This window comes from Dermacentor andersoni, chromosome 1 (genome assembly GCF_023375885.2).
Source record: "Dermacentor andersoni chromosome 1, qqDerAnde1_hic_scaffold, whole genome shotgun sequence".
NCBI lineage: Eukaryota > Metazoa > Arthropoda > Arachnida > Ixodida > Ixodidae > Dermacentor > Dermacentor andersoni.
In genome coordinates this window covers 92,570,971-92,588,771 of record NC_092814.1, presented here as the reverse complement: position 1 = coordinate 92,588,771, position 17,801 = coordinate 92,570,971, and the positions used below count along the sequence as shown (strand labels likewise).

Sequence of the window (17,801 nt, the reverse complement as noted above, 5' to 3'; positions counted from 1 at the left end):
GCCCGCATCGTTGTCAAGAGTAACTTCAATTAGTTATTTTTTCTAAGAATGGAACAGAAGTGGATTAGCAGCATTTCATTTCGTCTGATAATACATTACAATCATGTTTTTCGCAATGAATGGTTGAGTATTAGTGACAGAATTTAACTGAGGAGTGCTTTCGTCATCGGGCAAGGGCTTGAATGTCCCGCGGGAGTCTCTAATTATGTCCTGCATTTACCTCAGTTTTTCGATTATTAAATCTCTGTTCACGATAATATTGAGGCCTTAGAGATTCTCAAGCACTAATCTATCACTTTAGCTTGACTTAATATTTGCCTTTAGTGTCCCTTTAACATCAAGTTAAGCTTTTTCTATGCACACATGACTACACATCTATGGCATAGTAAGGGGGTTTTAAAGTCCACTTTCCCCTTCTTAAGGCTGCAATGAGAGCATGTGTGTGGGTGCACCTGTGCACATGCATGCACTACATACGGATGCACACTGCTTGCAAGCAAGATATTTAGGCAGCACCCAAGGCCTTTCTACTCTAGCATTAAATCTGGGTTGCACGACAGCTGTGTTCGGTGAACACTGACCTGGCAGCAGTGAGATCTCATTGTCTTCTGTTTATCATATCTACAAGCTAGTGCGGTGTGCACAAGTAGACACTACATCAAATTTTCTGCATCAACTACTTTATATTGTATTCAGGCATACCACTTCCATGCTTGTGCTGCCACTGCAGTTTTGTAGGCCTTTGGGGTGTTCGGCGAAACTGCACAGGCAATGACTGAGGCTGCTCTGGCACAGGAGAAGTGGGAGTTTCGTCCAAGTCATCCTCCTGCAATAGGTAAAATGTAGCATTCCAAGATATTGATAACAGACCTTCATGACCTCGGACGAAGTTCCTTTGTCATCCTTGAAAATGGTTGTGATAGAGTAACTCAAGTCAAGCACTGTGTTACTGCAAATATTTCACATCAGAAATACATATGCAATTAGTATTAGTTGGTAGTTTCAGGTGCAAATGTTTCTGCACTAAGTGAAGCTAACAATTCCCTTTTAGATCGATTCTTTAGAATAAGCAACACTCTACACAACACGCTGGCTATCAGCCAGTGTGTTGAAAGCTTGGCTATCACACCAAATGTCCGGACAACTGAACAACTGTGCAATATGATGGGGTACTCATATTACAATACTCATATATTATATATTACAATACTTATATCATTATACAATACTCATATTACTACAATAAATTACCTGCAATACCAAGCTTTACACCTCATTTCATTTAGTCACGATAGGAATCATATTGCACCTGTTTATCACAGTCTTGACATACTTTTCTATTACTCAACTAATCTGTCTTGATTTAGAAGTGGCTAACTTTCGAGAATGCTGTAGCGATATTTTCACTCACTCTATTCCACAGTCAAACCCATCCAATTCCAATATAATGAGATTTCCACATGCATACAACCTATTGCTACCCAGAGTTTCACCAATTACTGAAAACAAACACTTTTCTTCTTCAGCTGTATATTAAAAAATCACTACCATTTTCTAGAAATCATCCCTACACTTTCTTCCTTTTGTTGTGCTCTAAATGATTTTTTAATGATTGAATTACTTTATTGCTTTTCACTTCTGTTACAGTTCTCTAAAAAAATAATCATTGTTGAACAGTTATTCAAAAATTTATTGTTCCTTTCTGCTTTTTCTGTGTTGTTTATTCACCCCTTGTTCTGGCTTACTCTTAATGTGCACTAACTACCACAGTTATAATATTGCATTCCCACTATTGTATAATTGTTTAGTATCTGTTCCACTTGTCTGCCAATTATGCACTGTACTTGAGCATTTTCTATTAGGTTCTCGATGGTTCTTTCTCTGGCCCTCCTTCTGTAAATATTCAAATCATAACTAATGTCTTCATTACTTCAAATATTGTTTACCATAGCTAACAACCATTTCCCACTTCATGTTCACTGAACATGTGGAGAACATTAATGAACATGTACCGTAAGCGAACATGAACATGCGAGTCATAGCACATCAACACAGCAAACTGAGCTGGCTTCATTCTAAATTCGTTTATAAAAATATGGTTAACCACTAAACCATGTGAACAAACAAGAACATTTGAAAAGCTGTGGCTTTTTACGCTTCACAATCTTTAATTAAACAATTATAACAGTTTGGACTAGGAATTTCATTTCAAACTAGAATTTAAAATTCAGCCGAATCCACCTTGCAATGACTGTCGATGGTAATGTGATAGCACTGAATCAATATAGTGACACACTGTATAGCCACTGTTGAAACAAGTATAAGGCATGCACAGCAGTGGGACTCCTCTTCCGCGCTTCCCAAAGAACACTAGGTGCCATCTGGCACTGCGGTCACAAAGCCTGGGGTGGCATCTGAAATGTATGTCGTGCCGGTGTGTGCGAACACTAGAAGATGCGTCATGCGGAAATCGGACTCTTTGTCTAGCGCTTCTTTCTGGACTCGCTCCACCATATAATGGGGACTGCCGAGAAGTCTGCGAGAAGTCTGCCGAGAAGTCTGCGAGACAAGAAACGTGGCGTGCCGGTGCCTGAGAACTCTGACAATTGTTTTCTCGCTTGTCGCACACTCAGTGGCATTTACTCAATGACCCAAGTTGTACACAGGTTCATTGAAGAGTGGCACATACCCAACACATTCATGGCACAGCTCGCTGAAGCGTTGGCATGGAAAGCGTTAATCGAAAGGCAGCCCAAACCAACTGCATTTGTGGTGCGATGCGTCAGGTTGCTGTTCTTGAGGAGCCCTTGTGACATGGGTTCCATTTTGCTCAGCAGTGGGGAAATTTAAGGAACCTTTTTCAACATTGTAGAGCGGCACATTCTCCATGGCACACAGTACCTCGATACCCAAGTTGCCATCAAACAGGTTGATTGAAGAGCAGCATAGACTGAGTGGCAGATGCCCATTACTCCAAGTCAGCGTCAAAGCATTTCTTTTTTTCTTTTAACAGTGGTACCTACCCAGTCTTGCATCTACAGTGACCCATGACCAATGTTGGCTTGAAAGTGACAAAAAGTTAGTCCAATGGTTGATTTCGAACCCTGTTACCTGAGTACAGCAGCCTGATGCGCTAACGCATTGGAACATGGACTACCCAGTGACCCAGGTAGGTGAGAAAATGGTTACTTAAACACACACACACGTGCACACACACGCACACACACAGACAGATAGACCCTGGAGGTGTTTGAAGTACCCTGAGAGTATCTAACGCATTAAAATAAGTTAAAAACACACTACATACATCAAAGCTTGAAGAAAGGTGGAGGGAGATGTCAGCCATAATGAGGCGCCTCCGAGGCTGTGGCGTGGAATCTGTGTCCTCCAGTTTTGTCCGTGATGTCTCCACTGGACATGAAGAAAAGGTATCTTTAAGCAAAAAAGTCACTTGCCTTTTTTACAGCATTTGTAAAAATACATCACATAAAGAAGTATCATAGGAAGCCAACAACCACTGACACCGAAGGCAACATAGGGGAAATTGTGCTTAATAAATGAAATAAAGAAACGATTAATTAATGGAAATGAAAGTGGATGAAAAAACAACTTGCCGCAGATTGGGAACAATCCCACAACCTTTGCATTTATCACATAAAGAAGTGAGATATCATTTAAACAGCATGCCATTTGTGCATCTGTTACACAGAACCACGAAGCCGTATTAGTAACATACACAAGGTGAGGATTTTTGTACATCACACACCACCAGTGCAATACACTATGACAGCAGCAGCTAGGAGGAAATGATGGAACCCTAGATGGAAAAAAATTATGCAGATCCAACGAGCTTGTTGCAATCTGTCTGAAGTGATCATGAAGCAGCTAATTAAATGCTATATACAACTAAATATGGTGAGTGCAATTGTATTTATCTTTATTTTATACAATGTGTAACCTCGTGCAATGTCTGTGTACTGCACAGGTATCAACTTTAGTGTTATGCAGTGTTGATGTACTACACTGTTCCCAGGTTATGCCAAAATGCAATCACAGGTTAAGCCAAAATGTGAACAGCATTTCAGGCATATGTATACTGAAATGTCGATGCAGCAAGGTCACTAGGTTGAAGGCAATGCTTGATCCTTGTCAGTAATGAAAGGTGTATGCAGTTATAAGAATAACACATAGGTAATATAAGTTTTGTGTCACAGTACCTATGTAAGTACCTATGTAAGTACCTCTTCACTACCAAAGAAAATATAGGCAGGGAAGTGAGTAACTGTCTTTAAAACTTTATTTCACCCTATTTAAGGAGCTAACAGTAAAAATTTGGCGACATAAAAATCATTGTTAAACCAAAAAACCATGTCCGCAAATGTGGACACAAGTTGCGAAAACATTTCGTGAGCTGCTCGCAGCCACTGTTTTTTTTACTCTCACATCAGCCGAGGTTTGTCACCTTCCTTAGGAAGCGAGGTAAAGCATGATGCAGGCTGACAAACTCGTGCGATCTGGATTCCTCGGAACTTTTTGCTGAGGCATACTTGGCTTTAGGAAAAGTCCACAAATGTGGACATTGGTAGTCAACTGGAAGATTTGTAAAAACGGCCACTTGTAAAAACGGCCACAGCCATCTTTTCTTTAACAGCTGCATAAGTCAAAACATAGCTTCCTTCTTTAAAAGTTGAGTAAACAAAGGTACAGACTGAGAAAGGCGCACAATTTTAATGTCTTGCAACTTTTCACTCAGGAGTACCTGGCTTTAGAAAACGTGTCCACGAATGTGGACACTCGTAGTGAGGAGGTTAAGGCTTCTATACCCTTTGTGTCACAATGGCACATACAAGGTCTGTCCAAAGTTCATACCGTGAGTCAGCAATAAAGTGGGAGGGGGCGTTGTAGTGGCGCTGCTCTCTCATTCGAATGGACCCAATTGACCTCTAGTACGATTATCACCATAGTACGACAAGGCAGAATTTTATGCATGTTTTATGTTTTTGTGCAGCCCATATTTAGTCTGTTGAAATGGAGATTGACGAATAAATGAAACAAAGGATCAATATCAAATTTCATGTGAAATTGAGAAAGAATGGTGCAAAATTCATCAAATGTTGCAAAAGGCTTATGGGAAAGCATCTCTTAAAAGAAAACTGTGTTCAAGTGGGTTCAGCGTTTTTGGTAAAGCCACGAAGACTCCAAGATGATGGAAGATCAGGATGCCCCATCACCTCATGTGAAAAGGAAAACACTGTGTACGTTGTCTTGTGCTCAGTGACCATCAAATGACTGTTAGAATTATAGCAGAAGCACTTGGTTTGGGAAAAGCATACGTTCACCAGATTTTGACCGAAATGAAAAAGGTTTGAACCAAGATGATGCCAAAACTGCTGGCTCCTGAGCGAAAGTTGTGACAAAAAGAACGTTGGATTGATTGGAAAACTTCAGATTACAACAATAAGCAAAGGGTCATCACAAGCTATGCAACTTGAATTTACGAATACGACATCGAACTAAAGTCGCAAGCTAGGAGTAGAAAAAGACGAGTCAAAAGCACGAAAGAACAAAGAAAAAATAAAATTAACTGTACAGCTTGCACACAGACTTGGGTTGACCTGAAAGCCCATGTATGGCTTGGCCTGCAGGTTGGGTACAGGCCACTGATAGGCCTGTGCCTAGGGCAACAATGTATTTGATAATTGGGCTGCACATAACACCCTATGTAAGAAGAAAATGATTGTGTACTATCGTGAGCAATATGAGCAGGAACACAGGAGCACATAGCTTCGAACCCTGCTATGGGCGATATGCGGCGGCCACAGTCGAAAACAAAGCTTTCGGAAAGGAGGATGCTGTTCTATTAACTGTTGGCATTCCCACCGTGTGTCTCTTTATACAAAGTGCAGCACTTCACATGGCTATCGCACACTGATAATGCTGTTCGATATTGTGGTTGGTGGTAACTTTGTGCACCAAAGCGTGACCAAAGCGATCACCGTTTCGATGCGTAAGCATTCTAGAGCTACTTCCCTGGGAAATCTGTCTGCCTGTAATGCATGACACGATGCACTCCATAAGGTATACACGAGGTCCTATAAGGGTATATATGAAAGCACCTTAAGCCAAATGCAAAAACGAGCGCCTAAGAGCTGCGCTCTAAAAATGTAAAAAGCATGAAAGAAAAAAATGACTAGCTGCAAGCCACTGCGACACATAACCATCTTATCGGCTGTCGGCGGCCAGTGAAATGCGTCAACTATCATTTTTGAAAAAAGCAGGCGCAGTGGGAGTGCCAACAATTAGTGGAAGAGCGCCCCTATTTCCCCTCTGTTTTCGACAGAGCCATCTGCATATCGCTCTAACTCGGTTTTGAGGCTATTTGCTACGTGTTCATGTGTTCCCGATCATATTGCTCACGATAGTACAGACTCCGCATGATGTTGCCAACTAAAACAGTTTTGCTGCAACTAAAACACTACATGAAATCTTGAGAGGCTACACTTGCTTGTAGTTGCAGACAACTTTTTATGAGACAGCCACACTTCTTGTAGTTTTTGTTTTGCAAGTATATTACAGGAATTCAACCAGAATTTCTTGAACGAATAAATTGTATACACTTTATCAATGCAAATAAGCCCTGTGAACCACGAACGTCTCTTCAACGTCTATAATTGATCTAAACGTCAACGTCTTGAAGTCACGCACATGTTACATCTCGCATACGTGCCGTTTTTATGTATGACAATGTATTGTGAATGTACATAGGATATCATTTGAGCACCAATTGGTAGGTATACATTTATTGGTGCACGCTGTTTGAACAGTATTACCTAAAGTTCGTCTATATATATATATATATATATATATATATATATATAGTTCAAAAATAAGTGTTTTTTGCAACTGGTAAAATAGAAGAAATTTACTTTTGATAAAGGCCGGTCTTCAGTCAGCCACCGCGTCGAAAACAAATTTGTATTTCATTATTAATGATATAATAATATATGTATAGACACACACACACACACACACACACACACACACACACACATGCATATCACATGACATTCAATGTATTTTGTAAGGACCTGACAAAACTTTTTCGACCACACATGAATAGCTGTCCTCCCAGAGGCATTTTTTTTTCAGTTTCCCCTATGAGAAAGATGTTTTTTCACTTGTTCAAATTATAGTTCATGACTATCATGTTTGCATGTCATATGTTGCATCTACTCTCCTATTTACACGTTCGGTTCGAACTTCAAATGTGAGCTAATGTAATGGATATACTTGTACCAGGTGTGACGTCCTGAAGAATAGGGACTCTGCATGCCTACATGGCGGGCGCGCATGAACACTTATGCGTTCACGTGAACTATCTGATCGGCAAAAAACAACACACACAAGAAAGACGACGACACCAAGCGCCCGTGGTGTCGTCGTCTTTCTTGTGTGTGTTGTTTTTTGGTGCAAAATCTTTTCAATATCTGATCTTGCTCTGTGGCGTTCTCCCCCTTACACCTGTCACATAGTGCCTACTAAGGACATAATATTCAACATAGCAAGGAATATGCAAAAGCCCTGATAGGCCAGGCACTCTCGCGAGTTTTTATTTCTCAGCAATGTTATTGAACTTTTATGTTCTATTTACGGTCCGAAAATAAAAATATGCTAAACTGTTCCCACACAGTAATGTGAATCTACAAAATTTCATCTTGGTAACGCGGTTATAGCACATTTCAGCCTTACAGTAATAATAAAAAAATGTAACGAATATGCAGCAGAGACATTTATATAACATCTTTTCAACGTAAAAAAAGAGGATTTTTGACAGTGCCATCAACGTTATTTTCACGTAAGCTAGAGCAATCTCAACCTCTATTGGAAGTCTTGAATGTCCAACTGATACATCTAATGTACCTCAAGGCAATGTTCGCGGTTTATAGAGAGAGGTAGGTGATTGTGGGAGCAGTTCTTTGCAAGCAGGGAAGGGTGCCACATGCTCAACACGACAAAAGAAACAAAAAACCGAGATGGCGCCCCGCGACCGGAGATTCCGGATCGGCCGAGGACGCCGGCGGCAACGAAAGTGGAGCACGCGGACCACACCCAGCGCCGAGTTACATGCGCGGAGTCGCCGGCCTTGGGTGGGCTCGGCCGATCGCCCTGGTCGAGCACGCGGGCGGCGAACGAAGCACGTGGCCGCCGCCGCAGCATGGTGCACGCCTTTCCCACCACCGCCGCTCGCACGCACAGCGCCGCTGCTGAATGCGCGCTGCGCTGACTGCCGCCAAGGGCGCACCACAATAACCTGCTGGCGCAGCCACGTATTTGCTGCGCAAGGCGTGGTCATATCTTGTCCATATGCTATAACATACAGCTAGGGTTCAGCGTTTTCGACCTTTATTTCCCCCTAATTTGGCGCACTGCATTTCGTCTTTTCGTTTTTCGGTTGAAACCGAAAACGCTGAACCCTATAAACACATATAGCGCGTAAATGCCGATGCCACATACGTGGCATACAATGTCTTCGACGTGGGAGTACTTTCGAAATTGAACTTCTGAAAAGTACCGAACTATTTCAAGCTAGAAGCTCTTGCGATATTGTGAGCCATAACAGTAGTTACTACCTACGTCGAATAGTGGAAATGTTGTGAGGCGGAAGCAGGAGAAAATGTTGTTCATAAGACTTAAGAGGAAGCTTTAGCTCGGGCGCTCCTATCTGAATACGTGTAAAAGGAGAATCCGTTTTTCTCGGCAACCACTCCACCAAATTAGACGAGGCTTGTTGCATTTAAAAGAAAAACTTATGATCTGGTGACTGTCGGCTTCAAATTGTTTATTTAGGTCGTCAATATTTTTATTAAAAATTGGCAAATATCGAAAATATTCAGAAAACGAAAATATCAATTCTACGACTCTGTAACTCAATGAAAAATGATATCGCTATGCTGTGAATTGCATCTAATAGTACATCTAACGCGAACAAAATTGATATATTACACATCAATCTAAAAAAATTTAGTACTATGGAAAGATAGCTTTTGCAGAACCCTTGTACACAATGTAAAATTTAACGTAAGATACGAAGTGACACGTTGAATTTGTCCGCTTTCAACGATATAATGTATGCAGTTTGATATTTGTTCTTGATGCAGAGCTATTAATTTGTAAACTTCGTGCTTCTATTTTTTTCGCACTTCCGAATTTCTGAAATTGCTCTTAACAGAATTTAGACCCTAAATCGACGTTCCGCTTCCAACAGTCATTAGGGGTGCGATCTTGTACGCGTTCCAAAATAGAACGGAGGCGGTTCGTTCTTTACGCCCCGAAATAGGCGGTATGTTCCGTTCCGTTCGTCCGATAGCAGACGACACGGAATGATTGACAGCAGATATCACGTCACAATTGACGTCATGGCGTTCGGCACGGTTCAAATTGGCGAATCGTATTTGGCTCGGTGGAACGAACCGCCTCCGTTCTATTTTGGAACGCGTACAAGATCGCACCCTAGAATTTAACTTTCTGTCTCAAATGCAACAAATTGCATTAAAATTGGTCCAGGCGTTATCCCAGAAAAACGTTTTTGCGTTTTACATGTATTTGAATAGGCCGCGTCGGAGTTGGGCCCGAGCTGAAGCTTCCTCTTAAGTCCCCGTTGTGTGCGTGCACCGAGCTCCAACCACCGCGGCACAAGCCCCCGTAAAGTGGACTTTACCTCAGCATTTCTATCGCGCTGGCGCGGTCCTTTTCAGAAGCAAAAAACTGTTCGTTACAATATTAGAGTGTACTAGAATATAATAGACACGATGCCAATGACACAGTTATAAGTCGTGGTTTCTGCAGTACGCGGAAGAGCCCCAACTACCGTAGGTCACAAGGGAAACCGAAGGGCATTATAAACAGTACTCTGTAGGTGAACGTATCTTTTGTTGACAAGAAAGGATGCCATCGCGAAAGATAGACGGCGACGGCTCTTGAAGCTTGCACAAAGGGCGCCCGTGACGTCATGGATTAATAATGGGGCGTAGCACGCGCGTCCTATTGCAACACACGGGCTATGCATGAACGACGCCGTAGTAGTGGGAAGCTCCAGAGTGATTTCGACCACTCTTCTTTAACGCGTGCACCTATGTACACAAGCGGTTTCGCATTCCGCTCATCAGAATGTGGCCGCCGAGGCTAGGAATCGAACCCGTGACCTTGCGCTAAGCAGCACTGAGCTACAGCGGCAGGATTGTAAATAGATTTTTGGTTATCTGCCAATTCATATAGAGAAGAACCAGCATTTGCGCTGAATACTATTTTCAAACACCCATTCCTACAACCATTTGTTCCCGTCTAGACGACCTCGTATATACAGTGAACTTCTCGCAGATAAAACGGGGGGGGGGGGGGGGGGGGGGGGGTAGGTCGCCTATATTGTGTGCGTTATGCTGTCTGCGGATCCTACCTATACTAATGAGGGCAAACATCGAAAACCGGAGTGGTCTTAGAAAGGTTTAATTCCGCTCGCGCCGGCCTCGAAGCCAAGAAGCGTCGTTCTTGGCGATCGCCCGATAGAACGAGAAGAGCTAGGATCCCACTTTCGTCTGAAAGCATACTGCAGATATACTTGAGGCAACGCCATGAATTCGGTCCAGGCGTGCGGCCACGGCGTGCCGGAGTTTGTGGAACACGTCCACTGATGTGTACGTGCTACCCGTGTTGCTTTCCGGATTATCATGAATGCTACGAGCGGTAACGCGGCCACTCGGTTTGAGATCTACAAGAGCTTCCGGAGAAGACACTCCGCCTTCTGAAGCGCGTTCTGTGTGAACGCTGCCAGAGTGCGGCTAGCTTTGGTCGCTTCCCCGTACCCGCTTAGAAGTGAAAGGAACGACTCCATTCTGTGCGAGATGGGAATATCACGACGCTCACGAAGCGAGTGAAATCCGAGGGACTTGGTTGTTACCTGCCGGCTCTGAGCACAGAGGCGACAAGAATAATGAGCAGCTACTTACGGCAGCGCACTGGACCCGAGAGCCGCGCGTCGCTTCCCTTGGGAGCATCACAACGGTCAACAAGCATGACGGCAACGCACCGGCGATGCGGACGCGCTCTTCCGGATGGGCGCGGGACGGTTTTCAGGTGCCTTCCCGATAGACGAGCGAGCACGCAAAACTGGCTCGAGCCTCAGAATGGACCGCGCTTCGCATCGCGTCCGGTGCGCGCCACATTCATTACTGTGCTTTCGTGGCCAGGTGCCACGCGCACGAGCAGAGTTAGGCTTCGGTATACCGCAGAAGACGACCGGAACACGGGGTTTTCAATGTACAAGGAGGTCCAGAGCTTCCGGCCATCAAAATCACGAGCCGAAAACCGCGCGCGAACGCCGCCGTTCGTTCTCGTGGGAGACCCGTGGGCGGCCGCCGACAAAAGAAGGGCCCCTTAATACGAGGCGTGCGCTGCGCAGCCTCTGGTCACAAGGAGCACGCGGAGAGGAGTCCGGAGCCATGGCCTTCGCGAGCAGGGCCACTCTGCCGCGACTCAGACGCACGCCGGACAGCGTCGTGACTCGCGAAGCGGGCCGCGAAAGAATTCGACACAAGCCGGCCTACAGCGTCACGCTCGCAAGCTGCCCATTGTTCGCCGCCAAAGGGGAACAGCGGCTCCTTAAGGGCGCTATTTTGGGACAGCTGCGCCGGCTTGGTTTGGCCCCGCTGCCGAGACCCGCCGAGGCCTACGGGGTCGGCGCCACGACACAGTTATTCAGCACCGCCAACAACAGCGCCTGCCGTTCGTCACCGTGCCCGCGTGGCCCCGCACGCATTTCGGCATACGACGAAGCGGCTTAACGACGAGGCACCTCGCGACACGCGACCGATTAGAGGGGCGCTCATTCAAGGTGAATGAGCGCACGCCCAGCGAACGACACCGCGTGTACCTCTTTCGGAATGCAGAGAAGGGCGCCACGCGTGCTAATTATGTTGGCTACTGTGCAACGCTCACTTTTCGCGGGGCTGTCTCAAATATTACCAATTCCCGATTGCGAGTCGGGACAATCAATCGCGCATTCAGGCCTGGTCAGGACTCAGCCGCATCTCGGAGAAAGTCGGAGAAAGTGACAGCCACTTCAGTGGCACATCGCCGGTGTCGTCATACTCGCTCATACACTGCTCTTTCTCCGGACCATTTACTAACTCAAATCGCACTCTTCCAAATATGCGCGGGCACAGAGACATTTACGTCCACTCGCTGGTCGTTTGGCTCATCCCTTCCCTAAAATTTCGCAAGTTCGATAAGTAAGATTTGAAATGGCCACTGCTGAACACTCGGAGAACGCAGAGGCGCGTCATTACGGCAACGATCGTCGCGATGGAGGTCGACAGATGCGCCCCCACAGATACACAGTGCGCTGCAACCGGTTTACTCGAATCAAGGGACATCAAGACGAGCGCATCTCGCGGGAGAGCGGCACGCTACCGACGGCAGCGTAGCTCGACGCAAGGCGGTCGCCATTCGCTCGTGACCGCCGCATCAGCCGCGGGTCAGACGCGATGAGGGAGAAACGCGGCAATTTCGCGATAACTGCGGCTCTCTCTCTCATGCGCCGCGGACAAAGGTTGGCTACTGCCACAATGGCGGGCCGCCGTCACCGCTGCGCAACCGAATTTCCGGCACTCACGAACCATCCCGCGAACGCCCGTTCGAGGCTGCCGTGCGCACTAATAGAGGCACACTCAAGCGGGCAGAGCGACGTCGTCTGAGTCGAAGCAGGCAGGTGCACGGCGCGGGGGACACCAATGCACGGATCCCGAGACTCATACCCGGCTCCTAACCTCGGGAGACCGTTGGGTAGGGAGGGGGAAGGGTGCCGACTGCGTGACAGCACGCCACGCACGTACGCGAGCGTGATTGCATATATATGGTGATTTCAGAAAACGGCGGCTGACCATTCCCACACCGCTACTCTACGGCTACAGATTTGCTGTTTATTCGTCTCATTTTAACTTTGCGTCTGTGGAACCTTGGACGACGAAATAGCATTATTGCCTGCCTAAAAGGTTCCTGGCCAAAAGCCCAGCGCTTTCCCACATGGTATTGCCATTTCTATGCACATTTATACACATCTACGAATGAGATATCTCGAGTGCACAGTAACTTGACTGAACACCCTGCGCCTACAGGAGAAAAAGGAACTCGATCTAAGGTAGCCTATCTGTATGAAAATGAGCGGTCAGCTTGGCTCGGCGCATGGCATCACAGCCGCATACAGCAGCTAATTCCGTATGTATAACGCAACGGTTACGTGTGACAAGTACGCCAGCCACTGTACTAGCGAGATAGAGTGCCCCGTGACATAGCTGCTTTCCCAAGTTCCGTCCCGTAAAATTTGTTACTGGTATGTTTTCTTTAACAGGCTGCTCTATATGCCAACAGGCAACCCCGACAAGGATACGTGCAGTGCGCCTTCTCAACGTTAAATAGCACGACACGCACGTGACGACAGCAATATGCGGCACGTTGGACTGAGGGCGAACGGAGGGCTAGGACGATTATTTCGGAGACGGTTGTTACGGCTCCCTTTGCAACTTATTCGCTGGCCGCATGCACACATGTAGCAGGTGCGCATGGCAGAAGGCCCGCCCGAGGCTCGGAGAATCGTAGCGCAGTCTCGCGCGCACGGCAGAATACGCAGCGATCACGCGGGACGACGAGGACCAAGACAGCCGACACGCTGCCGGAAGGCGCGCCGACTCCGTCGCGCTCGGCTCCGTCGACGGGTCGCTGCGGTTTCGCCGAGCACCTACGAAGCAAATACTTCCTCGCACCTTCTCGCTGTGGGCCACTTGAACGCGCCGTGTGTCGCTCGTTTTAGCATTTCGCTACGGCAAGCAAAGGAGCGCGCGTGGCACTTCTTCATATGTATAACGCGCGCAACACTGTCGCCTGCGGCAGGCGGAATTACAACTTTGGCCACGGCCCAGGGAAGCGAGTTTAGCCGGAGACATTAGACGAGCGCGAACAAACGGTGGGGACTCGCGTACAAAGCGCTCGGGACGCCAGTCGCTCTACTTTTCACCTCTCTTCCTCGTCCGACCTGCCACAGGATCCAAGTGCAGGAAAGCGCGCTTCACTCGACGCGGTCGCATTTAGCAACCGGAAATGCAGGCGAACATTCTGAATTACGGCTCACGTCTACAGCTGCCGATTTCTACGAAGGCTCCGGACGAATCGAAACGCCCACGGTGCGCTACTCCCTGCACCCTACACTTCGTAGAAACAGCCATGCGACAGGAATCAGACTGGAAATATCGCTTAAAACAATTCCGGCACGCAAATAACGTCGCAAAGAAGGCCTCGATTAATTGGAGTCGATCGTACCTTGATTTCTTCGTGGAAATGTGGCGTGCTGGACTATAGCTTCTTCAGAATCTACAGCACTTATTAAACTGCAATATGTTATTATTCATCTTTATTCGGACATTCAAAAAATGGTTGACAATCCTATAGTTGAACACGAAAGGGAGAAAATGAAAGAGAGAGAGAGAGAGCAAAGGCTGAATCTCGCACGTTCGAAGATTAAAATGCACTAAAATTTCTCCGGCCTGTTGGAAAAGCGCAAAGGCACCGCTATAGCAGCACGAGATCGCAAGCTCGCCGGCACCCGACCGTGTATACATGCAGGGTGTTTCACGTAACTTGAGCCAAACTAAAAAAATGCGTATGCCACGTAGCTCGACAGAACCAAGGTAATGTTGTTCGCCGTCACCTGGAGATACTCAGATTATTTTTTGCATTGCGCCTAATTACATAATTGACCTTGATTAATTAATCAACTTTTCAATTACTGTAATTCGACGAACAGTGTCGATGAGAAAATTGTAGAGCGACATGAAAAACTCCCGATACAGCTTTCTGTTGCTCAATACGTGCTATATAGAAGTGCATTTTCTTTCCGAGCGCGAAACGCCCGTGAATGCAAGCAAAATTGCCGCGCGACTGGCCGCTCGAGGTACTTTGCGTGTATTTCCGGGCTTGTTTCACGCTCGGATAAACAATTTTATGTAGCATTTATTAAGCAACATAAAGCTGTGTCGGGAGTCTTTTCATGTCGCTCTACAATTTTCTCATTAACACCTTTCGTCTAATTTTGACGAACGGCAAAAAGAATGGAAAATGAGAAGAATCGTTACAAAACTTGTAGGGCGCTTAATTGAATTGAATTCTGGGGTTTTGCGTGCCACAACCACGATTTTACTAAGAGGCACGCCGTAGTCGGGGACTCCGGATTAATTATGACCACCAGGGGATCTTTAACGTGCCCCCAATACACGGGAGTTTTTTTTTTTTTTTTTTTTTTGCCATTTCGCCGCCATCGAAATGCGGCCGCCGCGGCCGGGATTCAATCCCGCGACCTCGTGCTTGGCAGCGCAACACCATAGCCGCTACGCCAGCGTGGCCGGTAGGACGCTTAAGATTCGCCTTTTAAGAGTGGAGCGCGATAGCATTCAAAGATTCCTGACTGGTTCTCACGCTACCCGGGCAACGCTGGCGGCGAACGCTATTGCTTGAAGGCGAGCTGCCTGGTATAAATGCAGCCTCTTGTGTGGGCCAATTCCGGAGGTGATGAAAAGCCGCGCAAAAGGAAAAGAAAAAAAGAAAGAAGAAACATTTTCAGGTTTCTGTTATTGTATCGCTCTTTTAAATATTAAGCCTGAGAAGATTTAGCATAAAAGGCACGGACTGTCAGTGTTTTGTTTCATGACACTTGTTTGTGGGCTTTCATTTTCGAAATTCCGAGGAATAACTGTCAAGCAAGAGCATCTCAGGCTTAATGCGAAGACGTCAGCTCGTGCCCCACCTGCGCCCAGTTGCTATCTCATCCACTTTCATTTTCATTAATTTATCTTTTGTTTTTCAATTAATAAGTACATGCAATTTCTCCTACGCTGTCCTTGGTGTCTGTTCGTTGGCTTCTTACGATTTCTCAAGAATTTATTACAAGGTATATGAGCAACTTTAGTGATAGAATGGTGTGGAAATACAACCCGCATATACCGCATGTCATATAGCAAGGCGTGGCATATACACATACCTAAATATATACGGAAATTTTCGCTCACCGCCACTCCGCCGACGACGACAGCGGATTTTCTGTGTATTTTAACGCTATCGCGTTGAAATACGGCCCCTCGCAGCCTTGCACGCATATACGTCTTGCTAGAGCTTGTAACCTTGTCTGATCCCTAAATACCGACGCTACAGCGCGGTCCAAGTACGCAACTAAAGAAAGCGCCTACACACAGGCGTCGACGAGAGCAGCCGCGCACCCTTCCTCGTTAGCGAATAGCGCACGACAGCATAAATCCCAACAAGCCGTCTACCGAGGAGGGGGTGGAGCAATTGTTTAAACCGCCGAGATCAACAGCGGTGCGTGAGGCGCCTTGCTGCCTGCCCGTCTTTCAGTTCGCACACAACAGCCACGGCCAAAGGGCGAATTTGCATGGCGGCGTCTGCGGCGAGCCGTGCCATGGCAAACAGGAAAAGTTTGACTGCCGGGGGCACGCTTCCTCCGTTACGTGGCGCCTCGCGCGTGCATGCATATGCATGACGCGCGCAGAGAACGGGCTGCCGTCAAGGAAACCGAACTGCGATCGCGAGTCATGGCACGCGGCAGCAGGAACTGCTCAGGCTCCGTCGCACAGCGAAGAGGCGGCCACGCGCTCGAGCGGTTCGGAGGAACAGGCGCCGGCCAATCGTGAACACGAACATATTGGCGTGGGTGGTCGGCCAATTTCAAATCTTAGAGACAGGGAAGACAGCAGCGAATTTGGCTTCTGGGACCACACAGCCACCGAGTGCTTCGTTCGCTATGGCCGTCCGAGTGCTGTCAAATTAGAAAGCACTCTTACGTAAGAGAAACACTCGGAAGCGCGAGCGCCCGTATTCGCCACTGTTACGTCCATCGCCGCGGCGATCGTCTCGCTATCACGTCCAGTCACCACCTCGCGTGGCAGACGCCCGAAAGCCGGCCAACGAGCAAAACGTAAGGTTTCTGAATGCGGGCTCGGTACTCATGAACAAGAACAACAAATGTGAACTCGGTGTTGAGAGGAAACACCGTTTTACTACGTTACTATCTGCAGGTTCCGTCTCTAATAACGCTCTTGTTTTTCCGCCGTTACCGAATGGCACGGCTCTCCCAGGTGCCTCGCAAGCATCGCACCGTGCGCGTCACACCTCAACCACCGCGCGCCGGAACACGGGAGCAAGAAGAGGGGCGCCGAGTGACAAGCGCCGCTTTCGACGCGTACGCACGACGGCCGAGCTTTGCGAGAAGTCGCGCAAAGTGGCGGAGGAGGAGGGGCGCCCATCAGCAGGGCGAGGAGGCGGCGCGCACCACTTTCTCCGCGTCGCGCGGGAAGACTGCCGGAAAGCTGCCGGGTGGCGGAAGTGGCCGCGCGGCTTCCTCGGTCGGGGCCATCGGCGAGCGAAAATTGCGCGCCTCCTCCACGACGGCGCCCCGCCGCTGTGCGTACCCCGGCAGCAGCAGCAGCAGGCACACACGAACGCGCAATGGCCCGGAAGGGCCGCCGCTCCCACGCCCCCGTTTAGAGCCGCTCAAGGGGTGCCCACAGAACAGGCACGTACACGCTTCGCTGTTTCTACAAAGCACGGCCGACGCTGTCTGGTCGCTCGATCTGCTTTCATTACTCGAATGGTTTCTACGGTTTACCACGCGGTTATCCGATTGAGGAGCGGGTCTGTTGTTGAGCGTGCTGACCGATGCGACTTGGAACACACAGTAGGCATTC

The 17,801-nt window shown here is 47.3% G+C and overlaps 1 protein-coding gene across 1 annotated transcript in view; it reads right to left on the bottom strand.

The window, feature by feature from the left end:
- spir (spire type actin nucleation factor) overlaps positions 1 to 17,801 on the bottom strand; it is a 226,912-nt gene that overhangs the window by 12,541 nt on the left and 196,570 nt on the right. The window contains exons 9-10 of the mRNA XM_050191843.3: positions 3,308 to 3,411; positions 703 to 826 (exon numbers count right to left, since the gene is read on the bottom strand). Of these exons, the coding sequence (XP_050047800.1) occupies positions 703 to 826; positions 3,308 to 3,411 (228 nt within the window). The remainder of the gene's footprint in view (positions 1 to 702; positions 827 to 3,307; positions 3,412 to 17,801) is intronic.